This window comes from Artemia sp. Qi Xiang Cuo, chromosome 2, assembly GCF_049724085.1.
Source record: "Artemia sp. Qi Xiang Cuo chromosome 2, ASM4972408v1, whole genome shotgun sequence".
NCBI lineage: Eukaryota > Metazoa > Arthropoda > Branchiopoda > Anostraca > Artemiidae > Artemia > Artemia sp. Qi Xiang Cuo.
Window position 1 is genome coordinate 15,779,638 of NC_142795.1, and position 22,701 is coordinate 15,802,338.

A 22,701-nucleotide genomic window follows, 5' to 3' on the forward strand; every position below is an offset into this window, starting at 1 on the left:
GTTCGCCATACCCTAGGCTGGCGACCCTGAGCAGGATATTTGTGGTGAACGTGGGCAAAGGGTCATCTACATGATGTTTTGATCTAATCTGTAATTCTTGATTGATGGTGCCAAATGCTTTTGAGGAGAGTGATAGCATAAACTGAAAGATATATTAGGTAATAGACAATTACCAAATCTTTTAATATAGCTCTTGAAGAGCTTTTTTTTCTAAGACATAAAATATAGCATTCTGTAGGGAAAAAATATACCTATTATTAAAAAAAATTACTTACAACTGAAGGCAAATTCTCTGCACTAATAAAGTATCGCTAGTAGATGGCTCTTCCATTGGCAAAGTTTCCTGGGTTTTGAACGCTATGTGTTCGAGTAATTTTGAAATGACGAACCTGGACCGTGGTGAAGGTGAGCTGGTCTCCCTACTATTGAGCCGGGTTGCTCCTTACTTACAGTTCTTTACCACGAACTGTTTATTAACTGGTCACCTTTATTCGGCTGTATTCGTGTACGGACTACTGTAAGGTCTTCCACATTTTCATCTCCATTAGGGTTACTATAATCGGGGCGTTCAAGCATGCAACAGACTACTTTTGCAGTTGAACTCTGGCTGGGGTCTTTGAAGAATTTCCTTGAGAGAAAGGGAGAAAATCTTCAAGTCAAAATTTGCCACTTTAAGCTAGTTTCTTTTAAATCTTATGCAATTTACTGCCTTAGCTATACTAAATACTTAAATTTAAGTAATGCTTGATTAATATCAAGGCCGTATCCAGGGGAGGGGGTACCGGTTTTACCCCTCTCCCCACCCGTAATATTTTCTTGACCCATTAAAACGTAACGAAATCCATATAAACAAATGTTTGATTCGTTTTTAAAAGTCACTTTTGTAGCCCCCTTTCCTGGAAAAATCCTGGATACGCCCTTAATTACTGTATAATTTCAAGACAGTTGCTTACACAGGAACTTTTCTGCAGGGGGATAATAGTTTAAAATGTTAATAATGAATAAGAAGTGTCCAGATGTTTCTAAAAATTTAGGATTCTGCGGGTACCTCAATCCTGATCCCCCTCTTCTCCATCCAAAATACATTGCTTTTAGGAGAGGAAAAGATTAACTATTCTCAGTTTCCGGTATTTAATCTTAAAAAAAACTGTCTTTTTTGTGTCCTTAGTTGAGGAGTTTCAAATGATATACCAGATGAAAACCGAAGAATAGAATAAAAATATGTTCTGACAGTCTTTTTTGTGTCCTTAGTTGAGGAGTTTCAAATGATATACCAGATGAAAACCGAAGAATAGAATAAAAATATGTTCTGACAGGAGTCAAATTTTGCCTTGGCAACCACATTTCAAGTCCCTGTCACCACGATTTATGGATAACAAATATGTACCCTTTAACAGTAAAAAACAAAACAAACCCAAACCATTCATACGACTATGAATCGTCTATTTTCTGGTTCGAAATGCAAATTAATTGTATTTTGGTAAAAATTGAATAGTAATTCTTTATACAATTTTCTTCCTCCATTCATATTATAATTTTGTAGGACAACTGGAAGTTTATAAGAATCGCAGCACGTCGATTCGTCCTTTATGATCTTCCAAACAATACAGAAATCGGACTTGTTCGTTTCTCCGCAAAAGCTAAAGCTGAAACTGATTCGCTTACATCACTATCTAGCGATAAGGACAGAGAGTCAATTGTGGCGCGTATACCCGACTACCCTGAAAAGATGGCCGAGAAGTGCTTTGAGTGTGCCATTAGAGAAAGCATAAAGGTTCGAAATTGATTTTTATTTTCTTTTTTTAATTAAATTTTATTCAAAAAGCAAGAAATCAAATATGTTAACGGGCAAAAACGGAAAAATCTAAAAAGTTTAATTTTATCAATATACGATCAATCCTTTATTCTTCTCCCAATAGTTCAGAAGTCAAACTCGTTTGTTAATTCGTTGAAGCAAGCTCATGAGAAAGATTTAAATACGAATTTAGGATTTTTAAGAACAGAGTTGGCAAGTATGAAGTAAAAGTAGAAGAAGAAAAAGAAACTTAAGGAGTAAGATTGGAGATTGAGCTAGATTGAAGCAAAATTAAGTATACAGAATGATCGTAAATATGATTAGGGGAATACTTTGCTAGGTTATATGCCTTCTTTTAATTCTGGTGCGCTCTCGCCAAAGTTACTTATATCGTTTTCACCTTACTATTTTACAAATCTGTGTTTAGTGTATATAGTTTTAGAATGAATTTATTCACAAATATTATGATGGATATACAGTCTTTCAGTCGAGAAACAAAAAATATCTTTTGAAATTTTGTATTGTCAAATACGTTTTGACAGTATGTTATTCTTAAATATCTCAGCTGAGCGCATATCAGAACCATTTTCACTATCTTTTCTTCTAGTATCTTATGTTTCATACAAAGACTCATCTTTCTATTCTTCGAAACTTTTTTTTAATTAAAAAGGACACCCTCCGCCTTACATATACTTTCTTACAAAAATGCATCTTATGTAAGTTAAATAAAAAAAAAGTTTCTACTGAAAGTAAGGAGCAACATTGAAACTTAAAACGAATAGAAATTGTTACGTATACAAAGGGATTCGCCCCCTCGCCAATACCTCGCCGTTTACGCCAAAGTTTCAGATTTTGTTCCAATTCTTTAAGAATTACCCCTGAATCACAAAGGCCGTTTAATTAGAATAAATGGCTCTTTTGAAAGCACTAAAACAACTTTAGCGTAAAGAGCGAGGTATTGACGAGGGGCCGAAGCCCCTTGTATACGTAATAATCTCTGTTCGTTTTAAGTTTTAATTTTGCTCCTTACTTTGAGTTGAAAAAACTTCTTTTTTTATATTTAATTTCTGATTGTTTTTTTAAATAATGCTGGAAAATCCGGCACCCCATCATGGAAAATTCCCTTCCCCCATGGAAAGTTCCTCCATGAAAAGCTCCTCCCACGTAACAAATATTATATTTTGTATTAAAAAAAGTCACCATGACATTCTCTATAAAGTACCAGACATTTTAAAACAAAAATATTTTCCCCGACCGGATCCATCCCAGGTCTATTCATACCTACAAATGAAGCTCTATTAGATTTTTTCTTCTTGTTGTTAAAAAATAAATAAATAAATGAAATAAATAAATAATGAAATAAATAAATAAATAAATAAAAATAAATAAATAAAATGACTAAAATTAATGAAATTAATGAAAATAGATAAAAGAATGAAAAAAATAAATGAAAAAATACCCCAAATAACCATCGTCACTACCGTGTAGTGACGTCATTCACCTCAGCGTCACTACCCTTAACCATCAGAATAAAAAAGCAAAACTAATCGTTTAAGTTCAAAATCAATCGTTTTCCTAGAAATTCAAAAGTTAACAACTTGTTGATCCCCAAAGGCAACTTAAACACTCAAAACAAAACTGCAATTTCTTAAGCAGTTTGATTCTATATTTTTTTAGCTGATTTCTTTGCTGATATTTCACTTGAAATTTCTCTTTGTTAAATTTGGCTCCTTGCCATTTTCAAAAAATGCAAAACAGCGAATGGAGGTCTCTTTCATTAAAAATTGAACTCACAATTTCTTCTAGTTTTCAGTCGAATTCATGGTTTCTTCTAATTTTCTAAATATGTATTTCCGCTTAACCAGATCGAGCAATCCGATTTCATTTTTACTGTCTTTGGTACTTTAAGGATATGTCTATGCAGTCATTCTTCTCTGATATTAAAAAAAAAAAAAAATCAATTGAAAGTAAGGAGGAATATTAAAACTTAAAACGAGCAGAAATTATTACGTACACGAGGGGGTTGTCCCTTCCTCAACACCTTGCTCTTTACGCTAAAGTTTTTAGTACTTTTAAAACAGCATCTTATTGTTTTAACTGAACGACCCTTGTGCTTCAGTAGTCGTTCTTAAAGAATTGAAGCAAAATTCGAACTTTAGAAACTACATCTATTGGTATAAAGATTCTGTTTTTTAGAGTTTCGGTTACTATTTAGCCACGTCACTCCTTACTTACAGTTTGTTACTACGAACTTTTTGATTCCTGTAACACAATCATTATGAGTGTTAATTTTATTTTAATGCCTTGTCCAAATCAAATCCAACTAATTATTAACTGAATTACTATTAAATGGCTCTACTATCAATTACCTTCTCTTTAAAAGTTAAATAAAAAAAAAAACGCTCCATAATTTTCTTCTTTTTAGATATTTGCTTCAGATCTGATTAATATTGATTGTTTTTGTTAAGAGTATTTGCTTGAACTTAATTATTAACTCTAACAATATTTTTTTTCTTTTCAGTTATTCGAGAAAGATGGAGGGTCTGCATTCGGAAATGTTGTGCTCTTAATAACCAGTGGAACTACAAACACAAACGATTTAAATGCAGCTATAAATCTGGCCAGAAATAAGCAAATGAAAATAACAGTTATATCATATGCAGCCACATCCGAAAATCAACATCAACTAGCTTCTGAAACTGGAGGATTTACTGAAATAGTGCCATCTAAGGGGGTTGGATCATCATCACATCTGTCAATGATGATTAGACTTGGTGATGCACTTTTGTCTTCGGTTCAGCGCCATCTAGGAAATAGTGAAGAGTTTGGTGACTTACCTGTTCAGGTAAACTGTTGAATATTTAAATTGAATTAAATTTAAGTGCCTTCAAAATTAAGCTATCGTTAAATTAAATTATTGACAGAATTAGATTAAGTAGACGTTAGTTTTTAATATGAATTTAACTTAATACTTTGTATGAATCTGCCCAACGGAGTGAGAAATCAGAGCAAGAAAGTTCTGTAAGAGACTTATTTTTCCAAAATAGAATTTCGGAAAGGTTAAAAATTGTTATAGAATCCCATATTTACTTTTGCATTGTAGTTTTTTCTAGACTGTTGGCAAAATTATGGACGACATACAAATTTTGAAAAAAGTTAGAATATTAAAACAAAATAGCTGCGTTTTCAATACTTGTTTTACAATTTAATATTTTTGGAAAACAAAATTTGGAACTAAATAAAGAGCTAAATAGTGGCAAACTTAAATTATCTCTAATGCAAAATTATTATTAAATTAAACTACTGACATATTTCGATTCAGCACACGAATTTAAGTTTTCAAGGTGAAAATAAGTAAACACTTTATATGATTCCGCAAGAACTAAAACAAATAACGTAAAACGGATAAAAAAGTATTTAAAATTGATTCTCCCAGATACAATTTATATTTTATGTTCATTTATGCTTTCAGGTCCATGAGATGGAATACCAAGATACAGCAACGTCAATAGTTAATGGGACATTTGTTCTGGATCCAATGCTGAACCGTGACAACCTCTTTGCTTTGTACTTCTATAGTCGTGACAATCCATATGTGAAGAGGCTATGGCTGACCTCTCCAAGTGGGAAAACTTTTGAGGGTAAAAGTGAATACTCACTTTCTGGTCACTATTTTACACCCCTGCATGGAGTAAACACGGTGAGTATTCTACTTTAGATAATAAGTACCTTATTTCAAAATTACATCAATTTTTTCGGATTACTCTAAAATTAGAGTAATCCGAAAAACTGAGGGGCAAAAAGTATACCTTGTTGGAAACATAAGCCAACGATAACGGGGAAATACTGAAAAAAATGGCCATGTAAAAAAAAATTTTCACGTTAAAAAGGTCTAGACAGACACAGCGTTTAAGGAGAAATTTAACTTTTTCAAGCAACAAGTTATGTTACACTGATATGTTGAACAAGTCAAACAATATGTTTAATAAGCTATGTTAGATTGTCATGTAAAAACTATGGGTTTGTCTTGGCCATAGGAATCGCTCAGTAGGTAACATATTTTTGTAGAAGGCTTAGAAAGAGTAACAACTAGTTTGATTGTGGTTGGGCTACTTTTTTGGGGTCAGACCTTCCATTGTTATCAGTGAGAGCGCGAAAATCCTTCTAAGACAGCCATCTTAACAACAAAAAAAGAAATTCGTCCATTGCATAGGTTCCGGCAAGCTATTGTAAGCATAGCCTCATTTAATGTTTAGCCTTTTACTACAGGCCTGTTTTATTGCAACACCTCTGGCCAGTTTTTTATGCCTAAAACTGGTCTTAATTATCCTTATATGGTATATTTAATAAGTTCATAATACTATATTATAATAAGATATTTCATTGAAGCGTAGTTGCCTAATAAACTTTCAACCTTTGGTTTGCATAGGGTCCGGACTATCAAAATAAAGAACTAAAGTTACCAAAGCTGAATGGAATAAATGGAGTGAAAAAAAGTAAATTGGGGAGAATAAAAAGAAAAACCGTTCTGCAGATTTAAAAGAATAAGATCAGTGAAAGCACTAAAAGCGCAAAAAAGAAGAAATAGCAGTGAAGCAACAAAAGAGAAATCAATATTACAACGTCAACCATCAGTCGTCCAATATTCCTTTATGCTTTTTTCTGAAAGACCTTGTACAGCCTAGACTAAAGAACATTGGAAACTGGCAAGAATTGAATCTTCAGCGGTTTAACAGGGGAAGATATAGTAGCACCACAAAGTGTAGCATCTGGCAACATCGCGGAAAAAGTAAAAAAATTCAAAGAAAATCGGATCATCAATATAATTAATTTGGAAAATTGTAATATTCAGCTAAAACATTTTGTAAGTGATATTTAGTCGGGATTTTTTTGTCTAAACATCATTTAAAGTCAAAAGCCAGTTGTCAAAAGTAGGTCTAGGTTAACTTGGGGAAATCTTAGAAGGTAGGCTTATTGCTGACCGCAATCGCGGTTTATTTATCTTCCAGGACAATTACAACGTGTGAAAGAACCACTGTGCAAGAGTTTAAGGTCAAATAACATCGTAAAATGGTAGTTGTGATTTTTTTTTTATGATTGGCGCTCAGTTTCCGCTCCTATGAGATTTCCATGCTCTTTGAAGTTCAAAGTTTAAACTCAACCAGAGATGTCAGTAAAAGTAGCACATTGAGAAGCCTGAAACGCTATAGATGTCACGTTAGTATAATGCACATGCGTGAAGTTTTTTTTTAACCAATAAGAACTCATGGAATGGTGACGATCTCTTTGTTTGACAAGACTCACTCAAGACTTTGATAAAGATTCACGCGTTCTTTTGATTAGATTACATATTTCAGTAAAACTTGCTTGAATAATACCAAGTTGAAAAGGCACAACCTTAATTCACTTAAAAAACCGTCTTCTCGGCTTTTTAGGAAAATCACTCAGGAAATCTCTATGACCAGACTACGCTACGAAGATTTGGAATACTCAAACTAGAGCCGAGCAATCTTTATTTTTATTTTTTCTTTCTTTTATTGCAAATGTTAATAATGAATGAAAAATAGTATTATATATATGGTATGTGTTCCATAATATATATATGGTATGTTTTATATATGGCATGTATTAAGTAAATGGTATTTACTGAAGGTATGTGTTCACTCTAAACCAAGTGACTTTGCGATGAGCCGGCAGCTGTAAATCGCACTAGAAAATATATAGATTAATTTTTCAATTAGACAATATAATCCATCTCCAATTACATTTATTTGAGTTTCTCCTCTTCAAATAATACTCTGTGATCAGAAACGTCCAAGACTTGCCTTGGCTAACTAATTGATTTTCACCAAAATATATGTTATCTAGCCCGGTGTCATTTACAACTTTATAGCCCCCCCCCCCCTTCCGTATTGAACTTTAAGGTATATCCTATGAAACAAACAATATTACGACAAACCTACAGCTAGGGGCGAATCTCCAGTATTTTTATTGGAGGGGCAAGAGGGGTCCATATCTGTATAGTCAAAGGGCATGGGATGTATAATTTTTTTTTCTCCACATTATTGGGGGGGGGCCAAGTGCCCCCCCCCCCTTGCCACCCCCAAATGACGCCCCTGCCTACAGCTGTAGCTTGCACAAAAGGACAATAAACTAATATCATTGAATTTGTTAGTCAGTCAAACAATTCCTGTAACGAACTATAAGTAAGGAGTGACTCGGCTCAATAGCAACCGAAACTCTGAAAAATGTAAGTTTGATAACAAAGGATGCATCAAAGGAATTGGATTTTTATGCTGATTACAAATACATAAAATTTTCGAAATTTAATCTTACCCTTCAAAAGCTACGAGCCTGAGAAAATTTGCCTGACTTCCGAAAAAGAAGGAAAACACAGCGAAAAGTCAAGGAATCTTAATGAAAACCGCACGATCAGATTTAGCGTATCAGAAAACCCGATCAGAGGTTTCAGGCTCCCATCTGCAAAATGTGGAATTTTGTATTTTTGCCAGAAGAAAGAATACAGATCCGTGTTTATTTTTTTTTTCCAGAGGGGATTGTCTCGAATCAATGGTCCTATAAGATCGAGAAAGGGCTTATTCGAACGGAAATTAAAAATTCAAGTACCCCTTTTAAGTGACCAAAAACATTGGATAGCAAATAGCCCCACTCCCAACCCTCTTTCTTCCCCAACGTCATCCTATTAAGATTTTCAGCTGACCATTGTGTTCAGCATAGTTGAAACGTCTAATAACTATGCCTTTGGGGATGGCATGACCCCTCACACCTCTTGGGGAAAGGGCTGTAAGGTATAAATTTGCAGATCGTTTACACGTAGTTTTTGTTATTAGGAAGTATAAAGACATTATCAGGGGTGAGATTTTCCACGGGGACAAAGTTTCCGGGGGGGGGGGCATGAACTTCCCACGGTACATTTTACACGAGAAAATTTCTATAAGAAAGTCCCTATAAGAAAGTCTTTTTAGTTGTCTTATTTTTTCTTTAGTTACTAATTTTACATATGTAAGTTCTCCAGGCGAAGTTGTCTTGGGAAAGCTTTCAGTGGGGTTCGAATTGTCAAGGGGATTTTCGCATGAGGGGAGAGATTTTCCATGGGGGAATCTTCCACGGTAGTAATTCTCCATGGGGGAATTATCTACGGGAGAAACTTTCCATTGGGGTGGGGTAGATTTCCAGGAAAAAATTTCCACTGAAGAGGAGATTTCCAGCATGATATGAAAAACGATCAGAAATTAAATAGAAAATAAGTCTTTTTTTTCAAATTAAAGTTGGCGAAGGAGAATTTTCTTGGCAGAATTGCCCGCTGAACTTTCAATGTTGCTCCTTACTTTCAGTTGAAATATATTTTTATTTATTTAATCCATTCACAGAGCCAGAATTCTAATATTACTTAGATTAAAAAAGAAGACCTATACGTGCTTAAAAAATAGGAAAATTTTCCATTTTTCGAAGATTTTCAATAAATTTTTACGTATTTAACATCTCGAACCCTGCATAGCGAATCTTAATATTTGATTCTAGAAGTGTATCTTAGCTATGGATCTCCGCTATGGAAAAATGGCAAAATTTTCGTCTTTTGTTTATGTACCAAAACTGTAAGGGAGCAGAAAAATAACACGCACAAACTTGCACAGGAAATATAACCCTTAATATAGTTATATGCGGTGGCTATACTAATCTAAAGTGTTTGGTGCTCCTTTACAAATGTATCAGTGTATTGTGCTGGCGCATCGCTTAGAATCACAATCTCAAATGATTTACAAAGAAAGCTCTATTAAAGAGAAGCTATATGAGAATCATATAGATTCATATAGCATCATATAAATATATCATATAGATTCTATCGAATCTATATTAGCGTATACCTACACAGTGTATCTACGCAATATGTATAGAAAAACGCTAACGATCTTTTCTTTCAGCCTGGACTTTGGTCATATGCTTTTGAGAGAGAGTCACAAAGTCACCAATCGCATTTTGTTAAGGTGTTGTCAAAACCTAAGTTTAAAAGCCAAGCAACTGTAACAGGACGACTTTTGCTGGACAAGAGGATATTTGATTTTTCGGAAGGATCACTTGTATTACTTGCTGAGGTACGTTGTTCTTATTTTTATTTGTTCATATCAAACATAGTATCATATCAAACATAGAACATATATGTTCATATCAAACATGGTATCGTAGTTCATTAAACCCCCCAAAGATACATCACATTAAAGTGTATTAATTACAACATCTTACAATTTAAAGTAATTTGTTTCAGACACAAAATTTATTCAAGCTCCAATATTTCTCTCGTCTAAAAATGGGATTGACTTTGCTTTCTTATCAACAAACTATGGGGACGAAGGTTTGTACTACTCAGACAACCCCCTTCAGCCCTTAGTTTTCTGATGAATTCTTCAGATGATATTTTCAAGACTAAGCTGTTGACGCAAGCATTTTGACAAGAGTCAAGTTAGTTAGTGCTTTAGGTTTAGAATGTGTACATTCAGCTTGAGTAAGATTCCGAGTTCTAGACCTTCTTAAAAAACTTGTTCAATTTAAGTTAGTGAATCTAACTTTTTACCTTTGTTAGGTATTTTAGTTTTAACTATTGATTTTGGTTTAAGTGAACTTTTGGTTTAAGGAATCTTACTACCTTTTTTATGGTTACCAAGAAATTGTTCTACATTAAATTTAAACACTTATTTTTATTTTCCTGTAAATAGTCTTTTGTTCTGATACTGGGTTACATTTTAGTTATAAAAAGGGGATATCAATCTTTTCTGTCTTATTATAGATATGAAGAGTTGAGGACTTCACTTGCCGCGTCTACCAAATCTTATAAAATCTTAAGGCCAAGATTATGAAAAATATATATATCTTTTATAATCTTATATAATCATAAAAATCTTACAATTATAAAAAATGTTGTAATATAACATAAGGTATTTCATAGTTGTCTAAGTCGGCCACGCTTTATAAACGAGAACAAAGCTACAAAACACACATGCGAACATTTACTCTTAGCACATATAATGACCGTGTGCTTTAGTAAACATTTCTTAAAGCTATTTTTAAATGTCTATATTATATTATAGCTGGTATGTTTATGTAGTAGCTATAACTTTATGTTTATGAAACAGCTCAAAGTTCATGATACATTTTGTGAAATTAAACATCGTAGCAACAAAGTGGAACAAGTGTATGAGCAGTTAATAAATTAAGGGAAATAACTATTTTTTTACTCCATATTTTCATCACTAACGACACTGTTACAAAGCCATGAAATTGTCATCGAAGCTTGAATCTCCACTTCCATTCAGCATATACATTTTTTAACAGTTTGGTTATGATGACAATGGTAATTTTAGACGATGGTTTTGATGGTCTTATGAATTTCTTCGTTAGCCTGATGAAAAAAAAAACAGTTTAAGCGTAAAAGGTTATATTTAATGTAATATAAATCAGCCACTTAACATAAATTCCTGCATACATTGTGTGAAAGCCACCTAAGCCCTTGAGTTTTGTATTTGGATATTTACGCTTTGCACATATAATGACAGTTTAGATAGTTTGCTTTTATTTCTATTTCTGGAGAACAAAATGTTGGCACTCCCTTTAGGATGAGCGCAGCTAAAACTAGGGAAAATTTTTTATAAATATTGTAAATTTAACTTAGGATCAGCAACAGATATATCCTTGCGAAGCACACTGCAGTTGTTCGAGCGTTGTGATAAAGCTTTCTATGGTAGTTATATTTGATTGAAAACGTGGAAGGCAAAATAGATTAAAATTTATTTTATTTTATATCAGAATATTGATTGAAGGGAATCGGCCTAATCAGATTTGACTGTTATCAAGTTTGCAATTCAAACAGTAAGAGAAGATTCAGAAAGAAGAATCATACCTGAATTTGATTGTAAAGTAAAGATTGTAAAGTAATCTTCAGGAGATACTGTCCATAATTTTGTCTTCGATTAAATGTGGAGAATATTTTTGCCCAATTTTGCGTGTCTTAATCCAGGAACAAGACAATTGGATAATAGAAAAACAGACTGAAACAGACCAGGCCTCCTTCATTTTCCGAATAGATAGCCCTTCCGATTCTATAGCACGTTATTGCTTCAATACCGAGAAGAATCAGAAAAAGAACGCGTTTCGATTTAGTTATATTGGTGATTTTCACCTTATCAACGTTATTTTCCAATGTGAAGGCTGTTTGCTAATATGAAGATTATTCCCAAATTAAGACGGTTAGCTGCACCAGTTAAGAGGAGACTTTAATAGGACTTTGATGAAGGTGCCATGTTAGATGATTTTTACTTTAATATTAAAATTCTTCGCGAAAGACTGCTTGAAATAATTGGAGGAATTTCTACAGACTACCCCTATACTCATACGGCGGCCTTTTCGTTCAAAGACGAGTTTACTTATATTTCTATGCGTGGAAAATTATGCTATTATTCAAATGAGTAATGTTGTGTAACATGCATTTTAGATGCAAGATATGGGAGTAAAATGTACTTGTTATAACTTAGTTTCTGTTTTGATGTTTCTATACTAATATTTTTAGGTCAAATTTGGTGACTATCCAATACATGATGCAAGAGTGCGCGTTATTGTGCGGTTTAACGGGTCCGACTCCAAGGAAATATTTCTTATTGACAATGGAAACGGAGGTAACTCTAGTTTTATTTTATATTTATTTACTTACTTAATACAGTCCAACAGTGTGGCTGGAGTAATGTTACATTTACGCCCTTGTCGAGTTGTTTGCCAATTATCGTCTTTACCAGAATATGCCTTTAACGTGTGTTTTTGCTATTGATGGTCCTTTGATTAAAAATTTAATCAACTTATTTTAAGGTAAAAATTTATTTTTACTTACTGTCCAAGATCATCCAAAGTTGTATCCCTTTTTTTCGTGCTAATTCTAAAGATTATATTTACTTGCTAGGTAATCCAGAAATATTCTAAGTATTTCGATAATAGAGTTCAAAAATTTAGCTTCTATATCCTCCAATGGACAGAATTCCAATTAACACAAAATGAAAAGAAAATAGGATTGGATTTTATATTCTACCAATTTTTGTTTTGAATGGTTCAGGCTAGGACAGAACTTACGTAAACTTGAATATTTTAAATCATTACTTCTTTAAACTGGAATATTTTCTACACATGTCCCGACTGAAAGCAGTTGAATCGTCTTCAAGGACTCCGTAAACAGCTTTTGAATGGGTTTTAATACAGTACTTTTAGTTTTCAACATTATTTTTTTCTAACAGTTCGTGGTAACGAACTGTAAGTAAGGAGCGACCCGGCCCAATAGCGACCGAATTTTGATACCAATAGCTACATCAAAGGGATCAGATTTTTATGCTGATTTCAAATATATAAGTTTCATAAAGTTTAGTCTTACCCATCAAAAGTTACGCGCCTGGAAAATTTCTCTTATTTTTGAAGAAGGAGGAAACGCCCCCTAAAAGTCTTAGAACCTTAATGATCGTATCGACTCAGCGGTCCGAGAATATCGCGGGAGGGCTCATTCGAATAGAAATTAAAAGTTCTAGTGCCCTTTTGAAGTGACCGAAAAAATGGAGGGCAACTAGGCCCCCTCCGCAAGGTTTTACATTTTTTTCATTTTAATTGAAAATAAAGATTCTTTCCTTTTATATTATTTTGTATAAAAATATTTATTGACTATTTTCCATTATTTATTGACTATTTTCCAATATTTATTGAGGTATTTTCTATTTTCTTTATTTTATAGATCCTGATATAACAAATGGGGATGGAATATATTCAAGATATTTTATACCTCCACTGGAAACAAAGACAGACTATTCATTAACGTTGGTTGTTGATCATAATGATGGAAGAGCTTACACGTACAGAGAAGGAGGAGAAGGAGATGAAGATGGTAAGTTTTATTAATTTTCACCATATATTATTTTGTTTACCGCAGGTAGATACGCAGCCAGGAAGTCTCGTAGCCTGTGTCCTCGTTCCTGGCCCCGATATTTTGTGTGTCTTTATTTATTATTTGGAAATTAAAGAGAGAAAATACGAGTATAATTTAAATAAAACAGTTGAACAAAACAAAAGAAAAAAGCAACAACAAAATTTTAAATAGTACAAATCTGACTATTTCGACTACACACGGGGGAGCCTTTATCAACGGGAAAATGAGGAATTATCCAAATAAAAAGACAAAACAACACACAAGAGAAAAAAAACACCAAAAACAAAAAACTAACAAATAAATAAAACTCACATAACTTCCAAAATACTGCAAAACTGTAAATGTCTGAATAGTCACAGAAAAGACAAACAAATGTCTCTACTACACTAGGTATTTCTCCTCTATAAATTCAGATTGGCCAATAAGCTCTAACTAGGGACGTACGCAGGGGGGGGGGGGCTCCAGGCCAGCCCCCCCTCCTCGAAATCCCAAGATTTTTATTTTCCCATAATTTTCTGATTTTTCTCACCGAATAATGGGTTTGAAGGATTTGCCCCCCCCCGAAACAAATTGGCCCCCCCCCCACCAAAACAAATTCCTGCGTACGTGCCTGGCTCTAACAAAAATAAAATACTGTATTTATTTGAAACAATTTACAAGAAAAAATAGGTCACCACCCCTGATTAAATTTACGGATTACAAATATTTGAACTAAATAGGTAATCAAATGTTTTTATGGGATCTCGTTTTCCTAAGACAACAGCAATACCCATATGAGTTTTACAAAAAATGGCTGAGCATACGCCTTGCTGGTGGGGATGCTAGAACTTTTTTTGCTTCGGGATGGAAGAGGTGCTTTGCATTGGTAAGGTTTTAATGCTTGTTTGTGTGTCTTATGCACGTGTTTGATTAATGAGACAAAACATGAAATCTATTTAATTCTAATTTTCTATAGGATTTGGCCAGTTTGATTGCTCTTATTTTTGCTCTCATCTAAGTAGAAAGCAAAAACTTAAGGTCGTCAATTCTCAAAAATATAGAGGGGGTGGCAATGTGCTGTTATTTTTTATTTTTATTTATTGAAAATTAAAAGAAGGTATTTTTCAAAATTTTGGGGGATAAACTAAATCTGAGGGAAGGGGAATGACTCCCTCTTCCCTGCCCCCTCTGTTATTGGTATACCTGCTCAGGTTTCTATTGATAGCTACTTTAAAAAAGCTATCCCCTTCACGCAAAAGCTAACGAAGGTTCTGTGAAAAGACATTTATTTGCAAACAAGAAAACCGGAATTGTAATTCTTTCAAATCCCAAATTTAACTTCACTGCCCGCAAAATGTTCCTAGATCCCCAAAATAGTAACTGACAATCAAATACTTGTTAGGAAGTAATAAGCATTGCAAGATTTGTTTTAAATTCATTTTCTCCTTTTTCTCAAAAATTGTTTTTATGAATAATAGCCTTTCCTTCTGACCCTTTCAAGACCATGCAAGAATGATTTCAATTGCACAAGAGAGAGATGATGGAAGTTGAAAAGCCGTATTTTGTCTTTTTGGATCTTTTTTTTTGCCTTTCTAGTCACAAGTTTAAAGACTCTTTGTTAAACAAATTACTAAATTTATACATATTTCGTTGCAGGTCCCTGTTGTGGTAGCCAAATTCCTATATATAGAGAAGACAGAGATTATTTGCCAAGTTTTCAAAGGATATTGCCGCCTCACTCATTAACGGTTGTTAATGCTCCAATATTGTCGCAAATTCCTCCAAATAGAATTTCCGATCTAAGGGTTAGAATAGAAGAGTCTAAAGCGGTTGTTGAGCTTCAGTGGACAGCTCCTGGTACAGATTTCGACAGTGGATTAGGTAATTATTTTCAGGCCTGCCTCTTCTATCTGGCATTTTTCTATAACTGCTACGGTATTTTCACCTTTGTATTTTTAGAATGTTTTTATTTTACTATTTCTAGTTTTTATTTTGTTTTGTGGTCTTTCACTATTGTGAATTTACTAATACTGTGACAAAATCGTCATGGCATTAAGTCTTTTGAGGGCATGCCCTTCTTGATCACACACTCTTTTCAAAGCTTCTGCTTTGGTGACCTGCCAGGACACCCCTAAAATGTGTCATTTTAGGCAGTCTCGTTCTAGGTTAATCAGTCATTTTTTTCTTTTTAACAAATCGTAGAAAGATAGTAGAGCTATTCATAGCAGCCGGTTGTTATCGATTCAGAGGGCATTCCTAAGCAACCCAAATTTATTATTATTTTTTTTAATTATCAATGAAGTTTACAAGGAAGTTACAAGGAAGGCAAGGAAGTTTGAACCATATTATTTGCCAAGTCTTCTCCCAGAGTGCTCATTAAAATTTACTATCCATATACTTTATTCAAAATCTTTCGATTTTGACAATCTTCTGTTTTTGTGTTACATTCTTATTTTTTTGTAATTATCAATCCATTGGCTAAGGTTCCGACGAAGTTCTAATTAAAATTTTTTATGGAGATGTTCATGTAATTCGATCTCTGTGAATTCATCGCTTATTTAATATGAAGGAAGTCAGCCGGGAATTCTTAATTCTATAAATTTTCCTTAGTAGAATGATCCAATCTCATGTGATTATTTGTGCTCAATCTGAATCTCAAGTCACATTTTTCCTCGGATTCTTATTTTAAGCTGTTATTTAATTTTTTCTCTCTTTAATTCATTAAATTATCTAATTTAAATTAAATTTATTTTGATTTAATTAATCTAATTTAAATTGTTTAATCATTTAATTTAATTCACTTGAAAACAAGACCTGGCATTTAATGGACTAAAAAATTCTAAAATGTTTCTTAAAATGTATTCTTGCCACCTCGTTTAAAATTTTTAGACATTGAAAATTTGTACAGTTTTTAAATCTTAAACATAAAACTATTAATTTTCGCTTTATTATGGAAGAAAAGAACAGAAAATTGTTTTGATATTTTAAAGCTTTTAAAGGACACGGATTAAAAAAAAATACTGAAGTTTTATATTAAACTTATATGCAAGGAGGAAGGGGGGGCTCAGAGGACAGCAGGGAGAACGAAAGAGAAGTAAAAGGTTAGGTTATATTGAAGACATATTAATAGTTAAATTATATCTTTTCTTTGGGAAAAAATTCTAATTTAAGAAATAGCAGTTGAATTTTCCAATACAATTAAATATTACATATTTAAAATAAAACTTTGAGTTGTGTAACTTATTTACGAACTTTAATGAGCAAGGATTCGCTGTCCATCCGTAGGTATTTCAAATAATTTTAAAGATGTTAAAAATACACTTGCCACAAAGAAGGCATGTCAAGAATACATATGATGGAATTTGTCATCTAAATTCGTAAAAACTGTTTGCCCAGGTATATATGCAAGGGAAGATTCTTTGGGCAGAAAATCCACAAACATGTCAACATTTTTAGGGTTTCTTTTATAGTTTTTCTCAATTTAAAATTTAAGTAGTAAGTCCCACATAGTTTCCGACAGTTGTTGTGTATCTTCTGACCCGTCTTCCTAGAGCAGTTTCATTTCAGTTTGCACCGTTGTTAATATTTTTCAGTTTGGGTACGGTAATTCAAATAAAGCTATTTGATGTTCTTTTTATCAAACTATGATTTTTCCCTTACATTCTTTAATTCAGCGCGTTTCATGAGCTAGTTCAATTGCTATCCTGATTTGGAAGCTTTACTCTTTTCTATTCTCATTACATGTATTGCGAATACAAAACCTTAGTGATAAAAGGCAGAAAAACCTACATTTTTCAGTTTCACCCCTCAGTCTAAAACTAGCCTTATTTGTGTTATTTGGGGGAATATTTGTGGTACTCGTAAAAACTTTGACTTGTTTTTTCTTTTGTTAGTTTCAAGCTGTTTCAACCTCAAGCTCTCTATGCTAATTGAAATAGTTTGTTGTCCATTTTAATTCCATTGCTATTACTCAATTATCTATTATCATTCTCATCAATTAATAATTACCATTTAATGACTTTTTTTTTACTTTAGGAGTAAATTTTTTACGCTACTTTTTTTTTTACAGCCAAATCATATGACCTTCGATACTCAACCTCTTTGGACGATTTATACGACAATTTTGATGAGCAGCCGTCAATAACAATTTCAGAAGCTCCACTGGTTGCTGGATCCGAGACTGAATATACATTTCGGTTTACCCACTACGAGAAACCTTATTATTTTGCTCTGCGAGCCGTTGATGAGAACAACAACCAGGGAAAATTATCTAATTCAGTTGAAGTTTTCATTCCAGCTCCACCCACAACCTCAACCTCCCCGACAACTCCCATGTCATACGCAACAGATACAGTTTCAGAAGATGACATTCATTTAACTGTGGGTGCTATTGCTGGAATAGCAGCTGGTGGTTTTCTTGCAGTTATTTTGATAATTACTTTTAGTTGTTGTGCAGTTAGCAGAAGAAAAGAAAAAGGAAAATGTATGAAAGAAAATGCACTAAAAAATCCTACAATATATACAAGTGGTCAGATAAAAACTAGTGTACTAAAAGATAGCTCAAGAAATAATTCTATTGACACAGTTGACTCAGCTGCAAAGTCTGTTATACAACCAGTGCATTGGACTGCCAGTCAGTTGCTAACAGAGCATGAGCGCCGACAAACACCAGCAGGCTCTGCTCATGCTTACCCAAATTATCGTCCAAACCCGTCTAGTGATTATTCATACTTAAATGAATCTTATTTGCAAGGTGGATCAGTTTATAGTGGTTATCAAAACCAACAAGACTATGGTTTCAGAAATGAAGAAAGATATGGACCTTATGGAGGGGGTGGTAGCCCAAGGTCTGGGAGCTATTCGGCACCATCGGAAGGTTTTCCTCCTCCATATGATAATTCTGGTGATTATCAAAAAGTCCCTCCTCCAACACTCCCAAAGCCTAAAATAACATTAAAAACAAGTCCTAATTTACAGGGGTCGGTGACCTCTTTAGCTAGTGATAGGAAACGACGAAATATAACTCAAGTGTAGATTTCATTGATGAAATCTTCATAAGACAAGAGGTATTTTATTTGAAAATTTTGATGAAAAGCTCAACCAGGGCAAGTGATTCAATCCAGTTAAAGTTATTGTTCGAGCTCAAGCCGCTAAGTAATGTAACATTGACAAATGAGACTGTCTTTAGCAAAGTAATACCTCTGAAATGCTGATGGGAATGTCCGTGACGTAGATTTTCCAGAATTTATCAAAGTTTGATTTCAGAAGGACATTGAAACCGGTGCCAAAAATTTCTATTTTAAGATAGTTAGGTTCTGACAGATATTAAATTCCGCATTAGCAAAACCAATTGCGTCAAAAAGAATCAATTGCGTCAATATTCAGTTCATTATGCTAGATCCAGGCTTAAAAAATTGTTTTTTGAAAAGAAGTCAGAGAATTTCATGTTTAATAGACCTGCGAGAATTCGTGTAGCAGGTTCGCTTCGCAGTTTTCACTTTACCGTCTCCTGTCAGGACTTAGCTTTAATCACAGTGTAAGGAAAGATATACCTAAAAAGCTCCCTTGCCATATAAGAAGTGCCGTATCACTTGTGATCTCTTTTACATCGATTTTTGTAAATATATTTGCGTTATTTTTACTGTTTTGAATAAAGATTTTTGCTTATTTCGTCTTTCGATATGCTGTATTTACAATCTTTTTAAGTAGAAAAATGAGGTGGGAAAACCTTCACATGTAATAGTTCTAATAAATATTGTTTTAGTATAGGGTGTTTTAATTGTGATCAATCAATGTGATCAAATCAATCAATAATTGTGATCAAATCAACAAAAATCATGATATTGAAAAATTTCTGCAAAAAAAAAAAATTAAATGAAAAACAACGATCTTTCAATAGAGTTGTTTCAGATTCGATTTCAATAATGGGATTAGAATTTTCAGTTGGTATTATTTGGTTTTATCTCAAATGGGAATGAAGGAATTAACAATTTATCAATGCTATAAATCCATTATTTTAATACTTTCGTGAGTTTACAGGCTGCATTTCCCTTTTTCCTTTCAGGAAAAAAACATTTCTTTCAGGGAATTTTCTGGGTGATATTGAACCGAATAAAAAGCCACTATGGGACTGCTAGTTGTCAAAAGGTAAATCAGTAATGTCTCGGGAACGGCTAATTTTGGGCTTAATGAAATGAAATACATAAAATTTCGGTTTTTGTATTTTTTTTTTCTCAATTAACTCTTTAAAAGTTTGTGGTAGGCCATTTACAATAGATATTAAATTTTCCTCGTCAGAAAGGGCCCGATGTGTCGGATTTTTGTAAATAAACAGGGCCAATGCCAAATCAAAATTGTCATTTTTATTTTCCAATCTTAGGGACTTATCTTTTAAATTTTTGTGTTCATGTAACCGTTCACATAGGTGTTGATGGTTCCTACCAATGAAAAATTTCCCACATGGACATGGGATCCTGTAGACACCACTACCCAGTACAGGGTCAGTTTTATCCATTCCTGAGTTGACCCTGTACTGGGTAGTGGTGTATACAGAATCCCTCCCAAAACGGAAGCACACCGTTCCTCTCCTGTGCTCAAGAGTTTCCAGCTTGGCCTTTTTTAGAAGGAGTGAGTATGGGACCTTAGCTTCTTTAAAAATTATTCTTAGGGCTCTTTTTTGAATAGGTTCAATTTTTTCTTATTCATCACGGGAGATGCCAGGATGCCAAACTGGACAGCATATTCAAGATGCGGGCAGACAAAAGAAGTGATGCACTTTCTTTGCATCAAAATTCAACCTTAGCCTTGGATTGACAAAGCTAACTAGATAGTGTTAATTCCATTGAATTATATTTCAATCACAGTAATAAATTTTCGAGAGCTGAAGTCATAGTTCTTGCCACTAAAGTGATATCTAAGATCCTAAACAATTTAGATGTCATGTCAGTATAATGCACGTGCGCTAAGTTTTTTTTTTTTTTACAACCAATAACAACCCATAGAATAATGACGATCTCTTTGTTTGAATTAAATAAAAAAAAACAAGTTTTTTTAACTGAAAGTAAGGAGCGACATTAAAACTTACAACGAACAGAAATTATTCCGTATATGAAAGGGGCTGTCCCCTCCTCAACGCCTCGCTCTTTACGCTAAAGTTTTTCATTGTTTAAAAAAAATAGAGTTGTGAGAAAGTCAAACTTTAGCGTAAAGAGCGAGGCGTTGGGGAGGGGACAGCCTCTTTCATATACGGAATAATTTCTGTTTGTTTTAAGTTTTAATTTCGCTCCTTACTTTCAGTTAAAACAAACTTGTTTTTTTATTTAATTTTTGAACATTTTTGAAAAAATGCAGGTTTTGATCTTGGATCACCGTACATGAATAATTAAAACAAAATTGGCATATTAATTTACTTTTATTTGGTTAAATGGCTTTCTCGAAACTTGTTTAATTTTATTTACGAACGTTTTTATTAGTAATAAATATACGTAACTTACGAATAAAAATAGAGACACTGGAGAAATTTTTCTAAGTCCCATTTATGACAAAATTAGTAATTCTGATCGTTTTTACATACATCCACAAAGTTATATTGTGCAATCGAATAGAGTCTCCGATAACAATCAAACTGGAAAGCGATCAGCCTTTAAAAGTGCTTTACGCAAAATGAAATTCTGAAATGAAATTTAGACTTGTGTTTTTTATTCAGTTACCCTTTCACCGTTACTAAGAAAGGGTCGTCCAATTTTAGTTTCGTGGTTTTATTTTAAGGTTTGGTTTTTATATTTTTATCAGTTTTATTCTGCACTGAGGACGGTCAAGCGGAGGTCTTGACCGAAATATTTGAATAATTTTTCAATTTTCAATTTGGTTAAATGGCTTTCTCGAAACTTGTTTAATTTTATTTACGAACGTTTTTATTAATAATAAATATACGTAACTTACGAATAAAAATAGAGACACTGGAGAAATTTTTCTAAGTCCCATTTATGACAAAATTAGTAATTCTGATCGTTTTTACATACATCCACAAAGTTATATTGTGCAATCAAATAGAGTCTCCGATAACAATCAAACTGGAAAGCGATAAGCCTTTAAGAGCGCTTTACGCAAAATTAAATTCTGAAATTCCACTTAGACTTGTGTTTTTTTATTCAGTTACCCTTTCACCGTTACTAAGAAAGAGTCATCCAATTTTAGTGTAGTGTTCTTATTTTAAGGTTTGATTTTTATATATTTATCAGTTTTATTCTGCACTGAGGGCGGTCGAGCGGAGGTCTTGACCGAAATATTTGCATAATTTTTCAATTTTCAATTTGGTTAAATGGCTTTCTCGAAACTTGTTTAATTTTATTTACGAACGTTTTTATTAATAATAAATATACGTAACTTACGAATAAAAATAGAGACACTGGAAAAATTTTTCTAAGTCCCATTTATGACAAAATTAGTAATTCTGATCGTTTTTACATACATCCACAAAGTTATATTGTGCAATCGAATAGAGTCTCCGATAACAATCAAACTGGAAAGCGATCAGCCTTTAAAAGTGCTTTACGCAAAATGAAATTCTGAAATGAAATTTAGACTTGTGTTTTTTATTCAGTTACCCTTTCACCGTTACTAAGAAAGGGTCGTCCAATTTTAGTTTCGTGTTTTTATTTTAAGGTTTGGTTTTTATATTTTTATCAGTTTTATTCTGCACTGAGGACGGTCAAGCGGAGGTCTTGACCGAAATATTTGAATAATTTTTCAATTTTCAATTTGGTTAAATGGCTTTCTCGAAACTTGTTTAATTTTATTTACGAACGTTTTTATTAATAATAAATATACGTAACTTACGAATAAAAATAGAGACACTGGAGAAATTTTTCTAAGTCCCATTTATGACAAAATTAGTAATTCTGATCGTTTTTACATACATCCACAAAGTTATATTGTGAAATCGAATAGAGTCTCCGAT

The 22,701-nt window shown here is 33.3% G+C and overlaps 1 protein-coding gene across 1 annotated transcript in view; it reads left to right on the forward strand.

Annotated features, from left to right (window-relative positions):
* Positions 1-19,403, forward strand: part of LOC148954941 (calcium-activated chloride channel regulator 2-like) — a 99,438-nt gene extending 80,035 nt beyond the window's left edge. The window contains exons 6-13 of the mRNA XM_089107996.1: positions 1,544-1,774; positions 4,317-4,640; positions 5,268-5,495; positions 9,739-9,909; positions 12,375-12,480; positions 13,572-13,721; positions 15,399-15,623; positions 17,812-19,403. Coding sequence (XP_088964122.1) covers positions 1,544-1,774; positions 4,317-4,640; positions 5,268-5,495; positions 9,739-9,909; positions 12,375-12,480; positions 13,572-13,721; positions 15,399-15,623; positions 17,812-18,776 — 2,400 coding nt within the window. The 3' untranslated portion in view covers positions 18,777-19,403. The remainder of the gene's footprint in view (positions 1-1,543; positions 1,775-4,316; positions 4,641-5,267; positions 5,496-9,738; positions 9,910-12,374; positions 12,481-13,571; positions 13,722-15,398; positions 15,624-17,811) is intronic.
* Positions 19,404-22,701: the final 3,298 nt, after the last annotated feature.